Genomic DNA, 15,544 nt, shown 5'->3' on the forward strand with positions numbered 1-15,544 from the left:
AGAGAATTCGAATTAGTACTAGTTAATTGACTTAAGGAATACGTCACTATTTCTTGTGAAAATTGGGCAGAACTTCCTTTATTTATACTACTTTTCCCATAGTCCATATAAACTCCCAACGTTCTCAACAACATCCACATTATTATAGTGTCAGTCTCATTTGGTTCTTAAAAGTTATGGATTGTGCTACATCTTATCTATGGGAAAAGAAATGCATGGGTTTGTTTGTTCCTCCTCTTTATGCTTTCAGTCTTTGTTACAAAAGCTGAATATATTGTACAATGTTCAACTTATGCAAGTGCAGATTTTGAATATAAAAAAATTACATCAAAACTCATGAATAATAGGGTAAGGCTGTTGCAAAGTGACTTATGCAGATTTATCCCCGATTTATAAAGGCTAGGAAAAGTTTGAAAAACCAAACAGAATATATTATACAATGTATCATTCTGCAAAACAAGAACTATCTTAGTCGACTTTTCCAAAAAAAAGTTTCCCTGTTTATTCACCTTTAACAGGTAGGTCTAGCCAGACTCTATCAGTATATTAATACCATAAAAAGAAACACCCCCCCCCCCCCCGCCCAAAAAAAAAAAAAAAAAAAAGGAAAAAGGAAAAGAAAAGAAGACAGAGACAGATTCACTGTAGATACAAAATTTTGACAGCTATTTAGTATTAGCAATAGTTCTGAAAAAGTATTTAAAAATATTAAATTTAGATATTTTTAAATATTGAAGTAAGGAACCATGGCATATATGTTTGGAATAGATTCCATTTTGAGAGAGTTGAAAAAGCACTATCTCGTTGAAAGGTTCTATACATCTGTCCCTTCTCAACGCATTTTCTTTAGACGAAGACTCCGTTTTTTTCTCTTTTTGGATGATAAATCTTTCTCAGAACATGGAGTGTGAATCAAATCCATGTTTGAATTGAAATTGAGATACTGATGCAAGTTCTTCCCTTTTGAATACAAAAAAAACACAATTTGCAAACTCAGAAACATTAGCTCAGAGATAATTGTTTACATTCCGGTGATGCAGCCAATCAAAGATTACTCAACTTAAATAGACTAGGGCATGTTCAAAATTCTTTTCACAAGAATTAAACATAATGATGCATAACCACCAAAAGGATGTGGTGCTGCGGATGAGGCTGTTCCTCCCTTAATCAAAGGTCTCGGGTTTGAGTTCTGGATATGAAAAAATCATTGGTAGGGAGCGTTTCCCCCAAAATAGACCCTACGCGGCGCGAATTCGGATATAATTAGGCTCCAATCGGATACCGGACACCGGATGAGGAAAAAAAAAAACATAATGATGCAGAACATCAAATTAGTCAAATCCCGACATTTAGCAACTCTAGCGTTTCCACTAGGAAAATACAGTTGAATGCTAATGGAAAGAACTATGAACATTTTTCTTTTCAAATTAATAAGAAAATAGATAGCATACTATCGATTCATTCAGTGAATTTTAGATCGTGACACCGTAATTCAAATTATGGCTTTATTTAAACTTTAAAGAGGTACATAACACAGTCAACCTATAAGTGACTGTAATTTCTCAGACTACAAAATCCAAGGCTTGATGAGCCAAATTCGAGGAAGGAAGCTTTTCATTTTTAGAAGGAATATCTTCGCAACGCCAATATCCCTCTACAATTTAGAGGTTTTTGAGTACCTTTACTGTCTAAGTTCTTTCAAACAAACAAGAAGACTTGACAAATACATAGGTCAGAGCTTTTCTGCATTTTGGCGTGATTAGGGTCCAGGTTCGGGTCCATAAGTAGTGACAATTGTTCCATGAAGACTCGCTTTCACTGCGGCATGTCTTTGAAAAATAGTCCATGTCCCCCTAGTTTCAAATATCACAAGTTGTTTCACTTGTGGAATTTAAAAACTCTAGGACAGTACCACCAAAAGATGTGGTGCAGCGAATGAGGCTGCTCCTCCCTTAACCACAAGTCTCGGGTTCGAGCCCTAGGTATGAAAAAATCCTCGGTAGGGAGTGCTTCCCCCGAATGAGGCCCTACGCGACGCTAATCCGGATATAGTCGGGCTCCATTGCGGGTACCGAAAACCGGGTGGGAAATAAAAAAAAAAACTCGAGGACGGTGACTATTTTTCATTACAAAAGTTAAGCTAACACCGGGTTGGTCCAGATTTTTCAAACACCAAACCAAACCAATTGTGTCGGGTTTTTAAATCTATAAATCAAAACAAACCAACAAAAGTCGAATTTTTCAGTTTCCTGAGGTTGTTCGTTTTTTTCGACAAAATTTTATACAAAACATGTAACTTGTGCTTCAAATATTTCATTAGTGCTAGTAAGATACCACTATCTAATTAAGGCGTTTCTTTAGAAAATAACACAAAATGTGATGTGAATGATGACATTGTACTAAAATATCCAATAAAAAAGAAAATGAAATCGCTAAGCTATATGAAAATGATCACAAGCTAAAAGTACTAAGTCATGCTAAAATAAGTATGGCTAATACATATTAATTACATGACTATATATTAAAGAAAAACTAAATTACGTTATATATTTTCACAGTCTAAACCAATGCAAAACTGATACTACGTAATAATATCCAACATTCTAGTTATTCCTAGTGCTAGAATTAAATTTATTTTGTTAGCATTAGTATTGCTTTGATTTGATTTGTGTTATTTCTTCGAGTTACTAACATCTATGAGCTATAAAACTTGCTGAACCATTAAAAATTCTAAATTCAACTTGAATAATATGTTACTAATAGACAAAAACTATATTAAAAAAAAATAAGAGATGTTTATAAATTACATTATAAACTACTGTTTTCATGTATAAAATATTTAAAAATTATATACAAGTAATTTTGAATCGATTGGTTTGGTTTGACTTCTTAGTTAAAACCAAAACAATTATGGTGGAGTTTTTTTGCCAATACCAAGCCAAGTCAAACCAAATCACTAATCGGGTTTTTTGTCGATTTGACACGAATTATCGATTTAATGCGGTTTGTCGGTTTTCTTTGTACACTCCTAATGCTTTAGTATATTTGTTACAAAAGCTGTTATATCCCAGTTCCAAAACGTCAACTTATGCAACATAAGGCCAAAAAAATTGTCTGTATTACGGCTGTCTCCATTCATAAACTAAAGAGAAGTTCTTTTTGAAGTAGTGCTAACGCATGTATGAATGAAGTGCATATTACTTTTAGCCATCATAAATTTCAATAAACATAGGAAACAATGAAAAAATGAAGACCGCAACATCAATAAGTTGTACACTTATAAGTTGCTTTTGATTGCTGGAAATGATCAATACCAAAATTGAGGAAAGCAGCCTCTTAGGGAGATCCATAACATGTACATCAATACACAGTTCTGACTGTACAAACTACTCGAGACTATTTTCAATTAAGATGGAAACAGCGCCACAAACCAGTATTTTTCCAACGGGGCAAGCAAAATCAAGAAAGCTGCTTTGTTTATTGGGTTAGTAACTGGAGTATAATCAAACTTACTATGGCTCAATGTGAAGCTGTGGGTCATCGATAACTCTTATCGGCTTCCAATCAGATTCTTCTCTGGGCTGCCTGAGAGCAACAAAATGAAGTGCATCACTGCGCACCTGGTAGATATGACATGCCCAGGGATATGAATCTGGGGCTGTCCAGATCTTTTGTTCTTCAAACACTGTCTCCTCGACCAATGTTTCTACAACACAGTACGCAGCATTTGGTTCCGGCTCAGCAAAATCAGGTACAACTACACATCCCAGGGAGACGAAGCCCTCAGGAGCACGAGGATGCCAAATTGATATGGGATTGGTGTAGTCATCTGAGCAGTTTCTCCACACCAGGTCATAACCGACTGGGAGGGCGAATAATTTGTCAGAATAACGATATACAGCTGAAACATTAGGAGGATGACAACCAACACGAGTAATATCCCCAATTGAGATGTACCCATTGGGTAAACAGGAAGGGCGCCAGATACTACATATTCCATCATCTTCTGTATCATTCTTCCGGCACAATGTACAACGACCTTTCAACTCTCGTTCACTGCTCCATACCTTCGAAAATGTGATAGCATGTTGAACAAATTTCCTTCTATCGGAGACAGCACCCCAGGAAGCCAGCTCCCTTGATTCAATTATGGGCTTTTTCTGGCTAAGTGAATCTCTTCCATCATTATCAATCGAAGCAAAGGATACATGTCTCTGGCTTGAAGGAACCTTTAGCTGCAGAAATGCCACATCAGTTTGGTGTGCTTTCCATATCTTACGCACAACCGAACAGATTCTTACAGCTTGAGGCACCTCAGTTTCTTCTTCAGTATTGCACTTTATTACCCGGACAAACTTCTGAGACCTTCGGAATCTTTTGATATGGATGATTAAGTGAGAAGGTCTAGGGTAGCCAGCTTTTGCTAATTCAAGTGCCATGAGTTCTTCCCATGGTACATCCCACATGATTTTACAGGGCTTCTTGTCCATCTTATCAGCAGACAAACACTGGAGGAGCATTACACGTTTATTAGTCACTAAAACAATCCGCTGATAGGGAACCATAAAATGATTTTCATAATAATCAGACAAGGCAAATTTAGAAGGCTCTTTAAAAAGTTCAGTGCAACCAAAATGCCGGCTTTCTTCAGCAAGGTGTAGTATCACTTGACCTTGTGCTTCTCGCTCACTGTAATCTCTCAGTATATTGTCTGCATGAATAGCACGGGGATTTCTTATCCTATGGAAGGTGGTCTTGTTGCTAAGAATTTCTATGCAACGAGAACAACTTGCACCAATCCCGTCGACAGTCAATGAAAAGAAGTCCAATGCTCCACTCACTGGTTGAGCAACAAATCCCACAACAGCCCGTCCAAGCCCATGGGCAAAGCCAAGAAGGCCATGTTGTCTAGCACTCTCCACAGGCCTTGTCACTACCCCAGAAACTCCAAATGCAAAACCTTGTGCCAGGGCTTCAGTCCCTTGCCTGATCCCTTCACCAACTCCGGTTATTCTTCTCGACCATACCTGCTTTGAACGCAGCTGCTGAAACTGTCCATCTGTTGATAGTTGAGCAAAGCCTTTGCTGAGAGAGGCTAAGGTGGAGCTCGTCATACCCAGCACATCCACTGAAAATATTAAATGTAGAGGGTTATGAATCAAATCTCTCCAAACACGATTTCCCACTGCAGAAATGACCGAGCTTTTTCTCATAAATCTGTCTCTGCGGACAACTTTCCTCAAATGGATGTTTATTTTTAAGGCATTTCCGACTGCCGACAGTACTGGGCCCCATACGCCTAGAACCCCATCTGGTCTCTGAGCAGGTGCACTCTCAAATGACAGCTTCAGCCTTAGTTCAGATATATCAATCTTGTCTACGCGTATTTCAGGATCAACCTGGCTGACACTAGAACTGTTTGATAGGCGATCTAGTTGAAGGTTGTTATAGAAATCTACGAAGGCCCAGATTATTGGCTCATGAATGTTAAGCCTCCAGCATTTATCTGTTACCCTCACATAAACTTTTGGGTATACCTGGACACCATCAATGTTCTCATTGCGCACTGTAAAAGTCATCTTGAAGACTGGATGATCCATATCAATGTTTTGTTCAGGTGCCAGCAGTACAGGCATCAATGTGAGGGGCAGTTGATTGTCAAGCTGCAAGTACCCCAATACGAGCTTAAAACTGCTAGTCGTTCCACCATCATTTCCGGTAGAATAGGATATGAATACTCTGTCCAGATACAAATAGGATATCTCTCTGGGTCTATGGTCCACAAATGAAACCCCAATTGCACCCAACTCAACTGTAATTTCTAAAGGAGACCCATTCTCCTTCATCTGGTTCTGTATGTGAGAACTGCCAAGATTTCCAACTTCTGCAAGAGACGTGCTCCCTTCTTTCGAACTTAATAATGCTGCTCCCTCATCGATAAACCTTGCAACCCTGACATCAGCCATATCTATAACATGAAAAAGCAAGCCTAATCCATCACATTCAGAACAGAACCCTGACTTCTCCAAATCAAATTTCCAGACCCTAGAGCTATTGCCATTGTAAATCTCAGCATCAATAAGTTTTTGGCCATAGGGATTCTCCCATGAAAAGTTAGTGGTTGAAAGAGGCAGTAACTGGATCCATGCATCATCACCAAATCCAGATTGCCGAAGTCTAATGACCATCTTCCTCGTCCTGTTCTCGATCCTATCAAGCATATATAGTAGATTAACCAGATAAGATTGGACTTAATCAGAAGCTTGAAGTAGCAGAGCCAGTGACTGTAACTAAAGCAAGGTTAATCAGGTACCTAATTGGACCCCTTGTTGATCCAAGGCGAAAAACAACAATGAAACGTGACCCCTCTTCAAAGCCACGGATTTCCATCTTCAAAAATCTTTGCGTGCCATCATTTCTCCTCAAGACAAGAAGAACTGTGTCCTCCTTAACAATTTGAACAGGAAACGACCAACTTGTATCATCCAGTTGGACCTTCAAAATTGATATTATATTGTAAGTGAACTTGCAAGCTATAAGCTAAAATAGTGCAGTCCCATAACTAACAATCAAGAAGCAGAAAAAATGAGGAATTATGCAGCATTATTGACATTTTCCTCCCAGAATGAACACGTAAGAAGCTTCACCAGGAAATTTAACTCTTCCAATCCAGCACAGCCATGGTTTATAAACTATGGTCACACTGGTAATCCAAATAGTACCTTGTTTAAACAAATAACCTACAAGTGGGTGGTAGCATCTAGAAATGGCACAATAAATACACTAAATTTCCAAATGAGAAAAATATATTGAAAATCATAAGGTTGAGAGATACATATTCCTCTTAGAAAAGTAGAAGTTCAACGACAAAAGAAGACTGTTCGATACCGTATCATTCATGTTTTCAGAAGAGGGTATAAAAGAAAGAAGTGTGGACTATGTGTAAGACACCATATTACGGATGCATTTCCATAGAAAAGTATTCTTTAGTTGATTAGCAGTTCAGATAACACAGTATAGAGAATTTAGTCACCTGGAGTTCATCAGGTCCGCCTGTGTCGCGATATACAAATGAGGCTCTGGCATCAGATGCACGCAAAACCTTTGGCTCATCTTCGCTGCTCAATTTCAATAATAAGTCTTCACCAAGTCTATTGGTAAATGTAACAAATGGTCGAACAGTAATAACCTGACAAAAGAGCAGGTAAGTACTCAATAAAACTATTTGAATTGGATTCTGTAGAAGTTAGAGAGCGAAGCTGCTGCTGTTGTTGAGACAGAACCTTTGTTGGAACAGTTTGATGAGGGCAAGGTTTTGATGATACAAAAAGCCGCATGCAATTTCCATCAGTGTTGTAGGCGCAGAACTCCAGCGAGCCATCCTAATATTGAGGACGGATTATGGATAAGTTATAAGCTTAGATAAAACATATATTAAACAGGAGTAAGATTCTTTACCATGTCACCCAATGGAGAAAGATCCTTCACAGGACCAAAATTCTCCTCACTCGACAGGTTAATTGATGCTGAAAGGCCTAGCAACTTGAAGTTTAAAGCAGATGCAATTGTATTTCCTTCATCTATTTCCTCCTCAGAGATCTCCTCCAGAACAGGATCATTATTCCTTTTAGATAGCAAAGGCAAAGCAATCTTCTTTGTTTTCCGCCCACTCAAGTCTATAAGCCTGAAAGTAATTGGCGGACATCGTGCAACTGAAAGCCAGAAAGGAGCATAGACCTTGGTAATCTTTGCTTGCAGAGGCCTCTCGTGGGTATGTGTATGTTCAGCAATTACTTGAACAATCCTGCAACAGCCAGTAGCTTAATGGATTAAGAATGAACACTAAGATAACATTTTTCACAGAATAAAGAATGAACTTAATCAGCTCTCTTATTTTCTTTGAGACCTTCCAGAAATTGAACTTCTTAGATTTATTGTCTTTAAAGGTGCCTTCTTAGGATGGGATATGAGTATAGCCTCCTGTAAAGGACGTCAAGAAATTAGCGTCATTATAATGCATTCGAAGAGGCATTAAGAATCAACTGAGAAAAAAGAACACAAAGTAATCACAAAACTAACCTGTATCGGCAACCATCCTCTTTGTGGAAGCAACGAAAAGTATAAAGGATTCATTATATTGGCACTATAAACCTTGACAGATTCACCAGGATTGAATATCCCTCTAACGCAAGTGAGAAAATGACCATTGGCTTGCATCTCAAGAACAGAATATTCAGCAGTAAGAGGAAGATAATTGGTAATCGTAAGGGGTGGCCTGATCACAAGGGTCCAATCCTGAATAGGATCAGAGTGCATGTCCTTTGTGATCTCAGTAGCTTGTATACTCAAGCAGAACCACTTGCCCCGGTTACTATTGGATGAGGTTCCACTAACTACAGGGCAGTATAGGAGTTCCTCAGACTCACTGAGATTTGACACAGATATTCCAGCGTTTTCTGTTGGCATCCCAAGATCCTGAGTGTTCCCAGACATGTCCATTACAGAACTCCATGAATAATCTTCAATTTTTCCAAGGTTTGAAGGCCTCACGTGCAGTGCGTAAAGTCCAGAATGGGTCAGGACAGATAAAGGCAACGAAACTACTTCACCAGGTTTTATAGGCCCAACATAAATCTGAGCCTTGACATCTCTTGGCTGGCCTTTCCTATTCCTAAGCCACCGTCTCTGTCTTGCATAGTTCACAGATTTTAGTGGATTGGACGATTCTGGCCATTTCAAACTACTGAAATCTGGAGCATAAACCCATCCATCAGAGGTGTTCACAGAATTCTTATCTACATGCCATTCATCAACCCATTTCCAGCCTGATGGAAGCTCGACTTCATTTGTCCCCTACCAAAATGACAGAAATTGATGGCTTAAGATCAGAAATAAGAGAAACCTATTGCTACTTATGTTCAGGCACAAAAGAGAATTAAATCTGGAGATGTACCTCATTTGCTTCAAGCCACCCAACATCAGGATTATATTTCTGGGTCTCGAAGAACTCATCTGTCATAACTTCATCACCATAAACCTCTTCTCTCTCACCATTATCATGTCTTTTTTTCTCATTTGAAGCACTGAGCTTGAGCTGTAAATCCAGTGTAAATTCTGTATAGTTACGAACTAAAACTAGAGATCTGATCTTGACATATCGATTTCCATCAGCTATGCTCACTTCACTGGCAACAACAGTATTTCCTAGTCGCCAACAAGCAGCAGGTGCAGCGTAATTCAGCCTCACAGTAGTCCAAGGTCCTTCTCTGGTAGGACTAATTTGGATAAACCCAGATTTTGCCTCATTCTTTTCAACTTCAAGTTGAGGAGACAGGTAAACAGCCAATTTTATTCTTCCTGATGATTTCATTTCTTTTCCCCCACTAGTTATCATCTGCATTTCATGGTGAGATGAGCAAGACGACAAAAAAATGTAGCAAAGCAGATACCGTAATATGTTCCCTATATTCTTTTCAAGAATCATCATATCATCATACTATTCTAAAAGTGGGAAGCTCCTTAGCTAAAAGTTGGATTACAAAAATGCCCCTCAAAAGTTAAATGGCCATTTTCCCTTACATTTCAATTACCAAAATAATAAATTTTCATTTCAATTACAATAAATAGGATAATTGAAAAGACATCTGTTTAAAACCAACATTTAATTACCATGAATGGGATAAACAAAAAGACAACATTTTCTTATTCAGAATCACTCTTCAGTTTCAATAAATAAAGAGATATCACGTTCCATCTTTTTGAAAATCAATTCATCTAAGAAATTGGAAGGCATGAAACATAGCAGCCGTTTTGGGTATCCTTTGTATTAAGAAGATTGAGAGACTCCTAGACAGTTGTGGATCGATGCATAATGTTATTGGATAGTAAAAAAGCTTTTTCATTCAGTTGATTATGTAATTAAGCAACATTTGTAAATTCCAGATTCCAAATGAGTTAACGGGTTATTCGTTTAATGTTCAGTTCTTCCTCATTTCGATATGCTTGATTTTTTCAGTAGCAGAGTCACAAGTTTCATTAAGGGGAGTTGGAACATTAAAAAATAAACACACAAATACATACATATATATATTTTTTTTCAACCTATCTACACGGTGTAAGTTTTCAACAAAAAGGTGTAAATACTGCTTTAGGTGAGGTGGCTCCTAATTAGTTTTTCTTTAATTTATCTGTGATTCTTTATTTTCAGGCATTTAGCTAATTATTGAAAGTGAAGACTTTAGTTGGAGAAAGTACATTAGTCTTCTATTCTCTGTCTTAGATTTTTTATTGGCATCTCAAGCCTCTGTTATTATTTCTGCAGTTTTGAGTTCATATGCTTTCCTTCAAATTTCATGCACTCATCTCATACATGTTGTAATATTATTATTCTCATGTCTTTTTGTTTGTCAAGTTCCTTTTTAAATTAAATTGGAAAGGTAAACGATATCATTTTTCAGCTCTAATAGTGTTAAATTTTTGATGAAGTACTAGAACGTCGAACTGCCGACATCTAACACACGATCATGCTATTTCATCGATACAATAATATTTATACAATCTAGCTATTTTTTTTATTTTTTTTTGCAAATTCACATGAAACGCCTCTTGTTTTTCAATCAGATAAAGGTATATGCTCAAGGCAAAAACTTTAACATGCGAAACATTTGCAATATAACTGATATTGTTCAAATTCATACTTAAATTTTGTGCTATTTAATAGAGAAGGATCAATATTGAGTACTTAATATATAATAATAACTGCATAATTAAAGTCATTCCAACATTACTTTTCAACTTCATATGGTAGTTTTTTAGTATTATTGCGCTTGCAATGACAATAAATATCCGGTGAATGGGATCAAATTCATCAGTTTGAACTTGCATTTTCTCCTTCAATTTCAGTGCAATTCATTGCATACATATTAATGTTTTTAACACATTTGTACTACTATTTAGCATGAGGTACACGTGCAAAGCACGTGTCCGAAAACTAGCAATACAAAAAGAAGAAAGAACAGGAGAAAATCACCGTAGATCCTGAAGAGGACAACTCTAGCCAATTAAGTTCAAGTGAACTGTTGTAAGACAGTGGATTCTCTTGGGATCTAGATATACGGTTTAGAGGAGCTAATGAATGACCAACAGTATCACCTGCAACGAATAGTTCAAATTAAAAATATAGCACCACATATTGATCTAATCTGTTGTACCAAACGGCCAACTCAGATGCATGTTAAGATACAGATATAAATACAAAAAGATCGTACAAATTCTGACAGGCACTCAAACATTTATTTCTTCAAACACATTCTTTCATTCTCCGTTCAACAAAAGATTGTAGTTAATGAGAACACCTATCTTTACGATTGGATAAAAGAGCTTAAGTTTGTGGATGATAAATCTAATCAGAACACTATGTCAACAGCAAGGGGCACCTCAGAGGGATGAATGTAACAGGATCGGCTAAAAAATAGGTTTCTACTGTAAAAATCCGTTCTTTCTCTTGCAATTCAAGAAAATATCACAGCGATGCAACACCCTACATGTTCCTATACACTTGTTTTTTAATCAAGTAATAAGATATTACTAACAATAAGTTTTAAAAAAACCACCCGCATACAAGAAGTACACCAAAAAGTAGAAAACCTTACCAAAAAAAATATATGATTTTCTACAAATGACACCCAACCTTCTACACCTATGGGAATCTTGTAGGTGCATCAAAAGGAAGGGATAAGAGATTGTTTCTAAAGTGTACAAGATCCTCCTCTATTCCATCAAACCCATACTCTTTTAAACCCACTTCATGTTTCTAAATTTGCTATTTTAGTGCTATTATATGTTTGGGCTTGAATATGTTGCTTAAACATAGTGTTGATTGTGGACTAATGATTTGTTTGTTGGGGGATCAGTAAAGGAATGACCTTGGGCCTAACTTAACTCCAAAAGTTAGCTCAAGAGGTGATGATTAGCCAAGACCATATAAAGAGACAAAATTCCTTAAGCCCACTGATGTGGAACTCAACAATCTCCCAGGACTGGATATCTGAAGCGTGGACAATATAAGATGGGAGCCCAACAACCAATGAAACAATGAATAGGGCTGGGCCCGACTCTGATACTATTATAAAGGAATGGACCGTGGGCCTAACTCAACTCCAAAACTAGCTCAAAAGGTCGTGATTGCCAGGTCTATAAAGAAACCAAATTCCTTAAGCCCACCGATATGGGATGAAACGGAAGCAAGTGGGCTTGATGTGGCAGCATAAAGGGAGGAATGTTGAAGCTCAAAAGTGAAACAGGCTTCAAGTGGGTCACGCCATAGCTTCCCCACCGTGTGAAAGTCACCATATAGGGCACGCCATGGATGGACCATGATGTTTGGGCAAGAAGTTCAGCAGCCATGGAAGCATAGTAAGCCCCAACCGTAGTGCTGGCCTGATGATTAAGGCACATGACAGGCACCACGATGCGATCTGCCTGATGCACAAGCAATATGAACATTTGAAAGTCGGGACTTGATACATAGGCCATCCCAAGTATTTTGGGTCTTCAGTCCAAGAAAATGAGACATCGACGATGATATCACACATCGTATTGGTGTGGGTGGATGAAATGGAAGCCCACCTCCGGAGTCTTGTGTGATAAAAAGGTTCTCCTTCCGTTCCATAATAAGTGGTTTTTTAGGCTCATGCACACTCCTTAAGAAATTGGTCACTCCTAGAAAATTAGGGGTGCTATTACTAGCTTGCCCCTAATCAAGTTTTACTACTTTCTAGAAAAAGAAAAGGTAATTAATGAATGTTGACTATTTAAATAAGGGTGATCTTGGAAGAATCTGCCCAAAGCCTTCTTGAAATCCTAAAGCACCACTTATTTTGAAAAGTCTAACAAACCACTTATTATGGAACGGAGGGAGTACCACCAAAACTTAAAAGGTAAGTTGTTTTTTTATCAAGTAAATATTTTGATTAATCACAAGGCCAGAATCGATAGTATGCAAGAACTATACCAAAAAGTAAAGAACCTACAAAACGATATGGTTCTCAACAAAAGACGCCCAATCCTCTATACAACCCGAAACTACACGGGTGCACCAAAAATAAATAAGGGATCAGAGACTACTCCTCAACTGCCAAAAACTCAATTGTACCCTTTTGAAAGCCCTCATATTTCTCTGTCCACACGATCCACATCAATGCCATGGGAACAACATTCCATGCCTTGCACTTTCTCCAGCTTTCTAGCAAAACAACAGATCTATCACAGATCTCGACACCACCTAAGACATACCAAACCGGCTAAACATATCCCACCACAATCTTGTGGCCAGACTCTAATGTAGAAGAAGGTGATCTACATCTTCGCCTGCCTCCTTGCATAAGTAACAACAGCTGATGCAAACAACATTTCTTTCCATAAGGTTCTCTGCCGGCAAAATTACTCCTCTATGCAGCTAACCAAGTGAAAAAACACACCTTCCTTGGCACCTTAGGAATCCAAATCGACTTTGCAAGAAAAGCCTCATCCGCCCTTACCAAAAGCTTTTCATAAAAGGACTTGACAGAGAATGCACAATTGTTCCCCAACTTCCATCTCATCGAATAGGGTCTATTGACTGACTCGCAATGCTGATGAAGTAAAGCTAGCAACCTTTGAAACTCATTCACCTCCCAATCATGAAAGTCCCTCCCAAACCTCAAATCCCAAAATGTTTCTTCCCCTTATGTCCCCCTTATATGCTGGACTACCACGTTCCTTTGACATAAAACTCTAAGAATGTTTATCTCCCCAAAACCTAACTCTTCTCTCATCCCCTACCCTGAAAAAGATATTTTCATAAAAATCTAGCTATCCCTTCATGATGATATTCCTCCACTCAAACGCCAATGTGGTATCATTGGTTCCCGAACCCCAACTTTTTTGTATAGGGCACGGAGCTGGACAATCAAGAACTCTTATTAGGAGAGAAACGATTAGGAATGAAGATATCGGGAACAAGGTAGGAGTGACCTCCGTGGTGGACAAGATGACGAAACAAAAGTTGAGATGGTTTGGGCATGTGAAGTGGATGCGCAGATTCCCCAGTGAAGAGGTGTGAGATGTTGGATATGGTGGGTATGAGGAGTGGTAGAGGTAGGCCGAAGAATTATTTTGAGGAGAGGTGATTAGACAGGACATGGAGCAGCTGCAACTTACTAAGGACATGACCATAGACATGAGGTTTTGGAAGTCGCGAATTAGGAGAGAAAATTAATAGGTAGTTCAGCGTTGTATAGCTTTTTGGTGGGATTAGGCTTGGTGGTAGTTTGGAGCACCGTGTCTGTCATAGTATTAGCTTATTCATGTAGTTTCTTGCTTTTTGATATTTGTTACCATATGTTGTTTGTTGTTGTTACTGTTCTTTTTTCTCAATGCTTTGTACTGCTTTCCGTATTAGTTGTCATGTTTTCATTGTCGTATTTTCTTTTTCATATCTATTTTGATTTGCTGCACTTGAGCCGAGGGTCTACCGGAAACAGCCTCTAACTCCAGATCCCACTTGTGTTTTTACACTGGGTATGTTGTTGTTGGGATTTTCACCCCATTCTTCCGACTCCCAAGCTTAGTGCACCGGGCTGCCCTTTTTTTTTTTTTCTTTTTCTTCCGACTCCCAAGCTAAGGCACGAGATGTTAAAGATTCTAACCCTAAATCCTAACCCAACCTCTAAGGTGAGTATTATATGGATTATATTATGATTTTAACAAGAATCATAATCCCTAAATTGATTCTTTTGTCTAGAATGCAATTTCACCAAGAGAGGATTTCACCCTATTGGCTTGATGCATTTTTGATAATGAGAGTAAAGGTAGATTATTTATGGTGGAAATAACCCCTTTAATGGAGGTTAGGGCTATGGCTCGCCTCGAGGAGGTCAAGAAATTTCGGTTGTATTCGGGTTGAATCCTGGAGGCTTTATTGTCGTAGCAGATGAATACAGGGAACGCAAATGAGTTAGGGATGATGGGGAAAGGACAGGTGAATCATGATTCACCCAAAATTCACTTACATGGGCATGGTTACTGTAACACCTCGTACCTTCGGGCTAAGGTTTGACTCGTAAAATGATAATATAAAGAAACCAAGATGGTAGGTGTAGAAAGTGTTTTGAAAACTAATCAAGTTTGTTACATCCCGTATCTTATAAGAAAGGTTAGACTTGTATCATTGGAGTTTAGCGGAGAATTTGAAAGTTTGTGCATTTTGCGAAAATGGTCGACAGGCCTACTTCGGGCACCCGTAACCCCTTGATTTGTTGAGAATTGAGAAAGCTTAAAACATGAAAGTTGTAGCCCTTTGAAATATCTTTCCAACGGTATTTTGTGGAGCTCAAACGGAGCTCTATGCTAAGAGTTATGCCTGTTTTACTAATGCTGGCCAGAGCAGAATTTTCAAATTTTGGGTTACGTTTTGAGCCTTTTCCTACTCGAATTGGGACTCCTTATTTTATTATTATTTTATGAAGTAAAAATGTCCATAACACTATTCTAAACCCTAAGAGAC

At 38.2% G+C, this 15,544-nt stretch overlaps 1 protein-coding gene across 1 annotated transcript in view; it reads right to left on the reverse strand.

The window, feature by feature from the left end:
- Positions 1-3,269: 3,269 nt before the first annotated feature.
- Positions 3,270-15,544, reverse strand: part of LOC132635217 (uncharacterized) — a 65,843-nt gene continuing 53,568 nt past the window's right edge. The window contains exons 44-52 of the mRNA XM_060351509.1: positions 11,030-11,151; positions 8,954-9,394; positions 8,080-8,853; positions 7,907-7,980; positions 7,459-7,804; positions 7,284-7,382; positions 7,034-7,189; positions 6,314-6,495; positions 3,270-6,210 (exon numbers count right to left, since the gene is read on the reverse strand). Of these exons, the coding sequence (XP_060207492.1) occupies positions 3,513-6,210; positions 6,314-6,495; positions 7,034-7,189; positions 7,284-7,382; positions 7,459-7,804; positions 7,907-7,980; positions 8,080-8,853; positions 8,954-9,394; positions 11,030-11,151 (4,892 nt within the window). The 3' untranslated portion in view covers positions 3,270-3,512. The remainder of the gene's footprint in view (positions 6,211-6,313; positions 6,496-7,033; positions 7,190-7,283; positions 7,383-7,458; positions 7,805-7,906; positions 7,981-8,079; positions 8,854-8,953; positions 9,395-11,029; positions 11,152-15,544) is intronic.

Source organism: Lycium barbarum, chromosome 4 (genome assembly GCF_019175385.1).
Source record: "Lycium barbarum isolate Lr01 chromosome 4, ASM1917538v2, whole genome shotgun sequence".
Classification (NCBI taxonomy): domain Eukaryota; kingdom Viridiplantae; phylum Streptophyta; class Magnoliopsida; order Solanales; family Solanaceae; genus Lycium; species Lycium barbarum.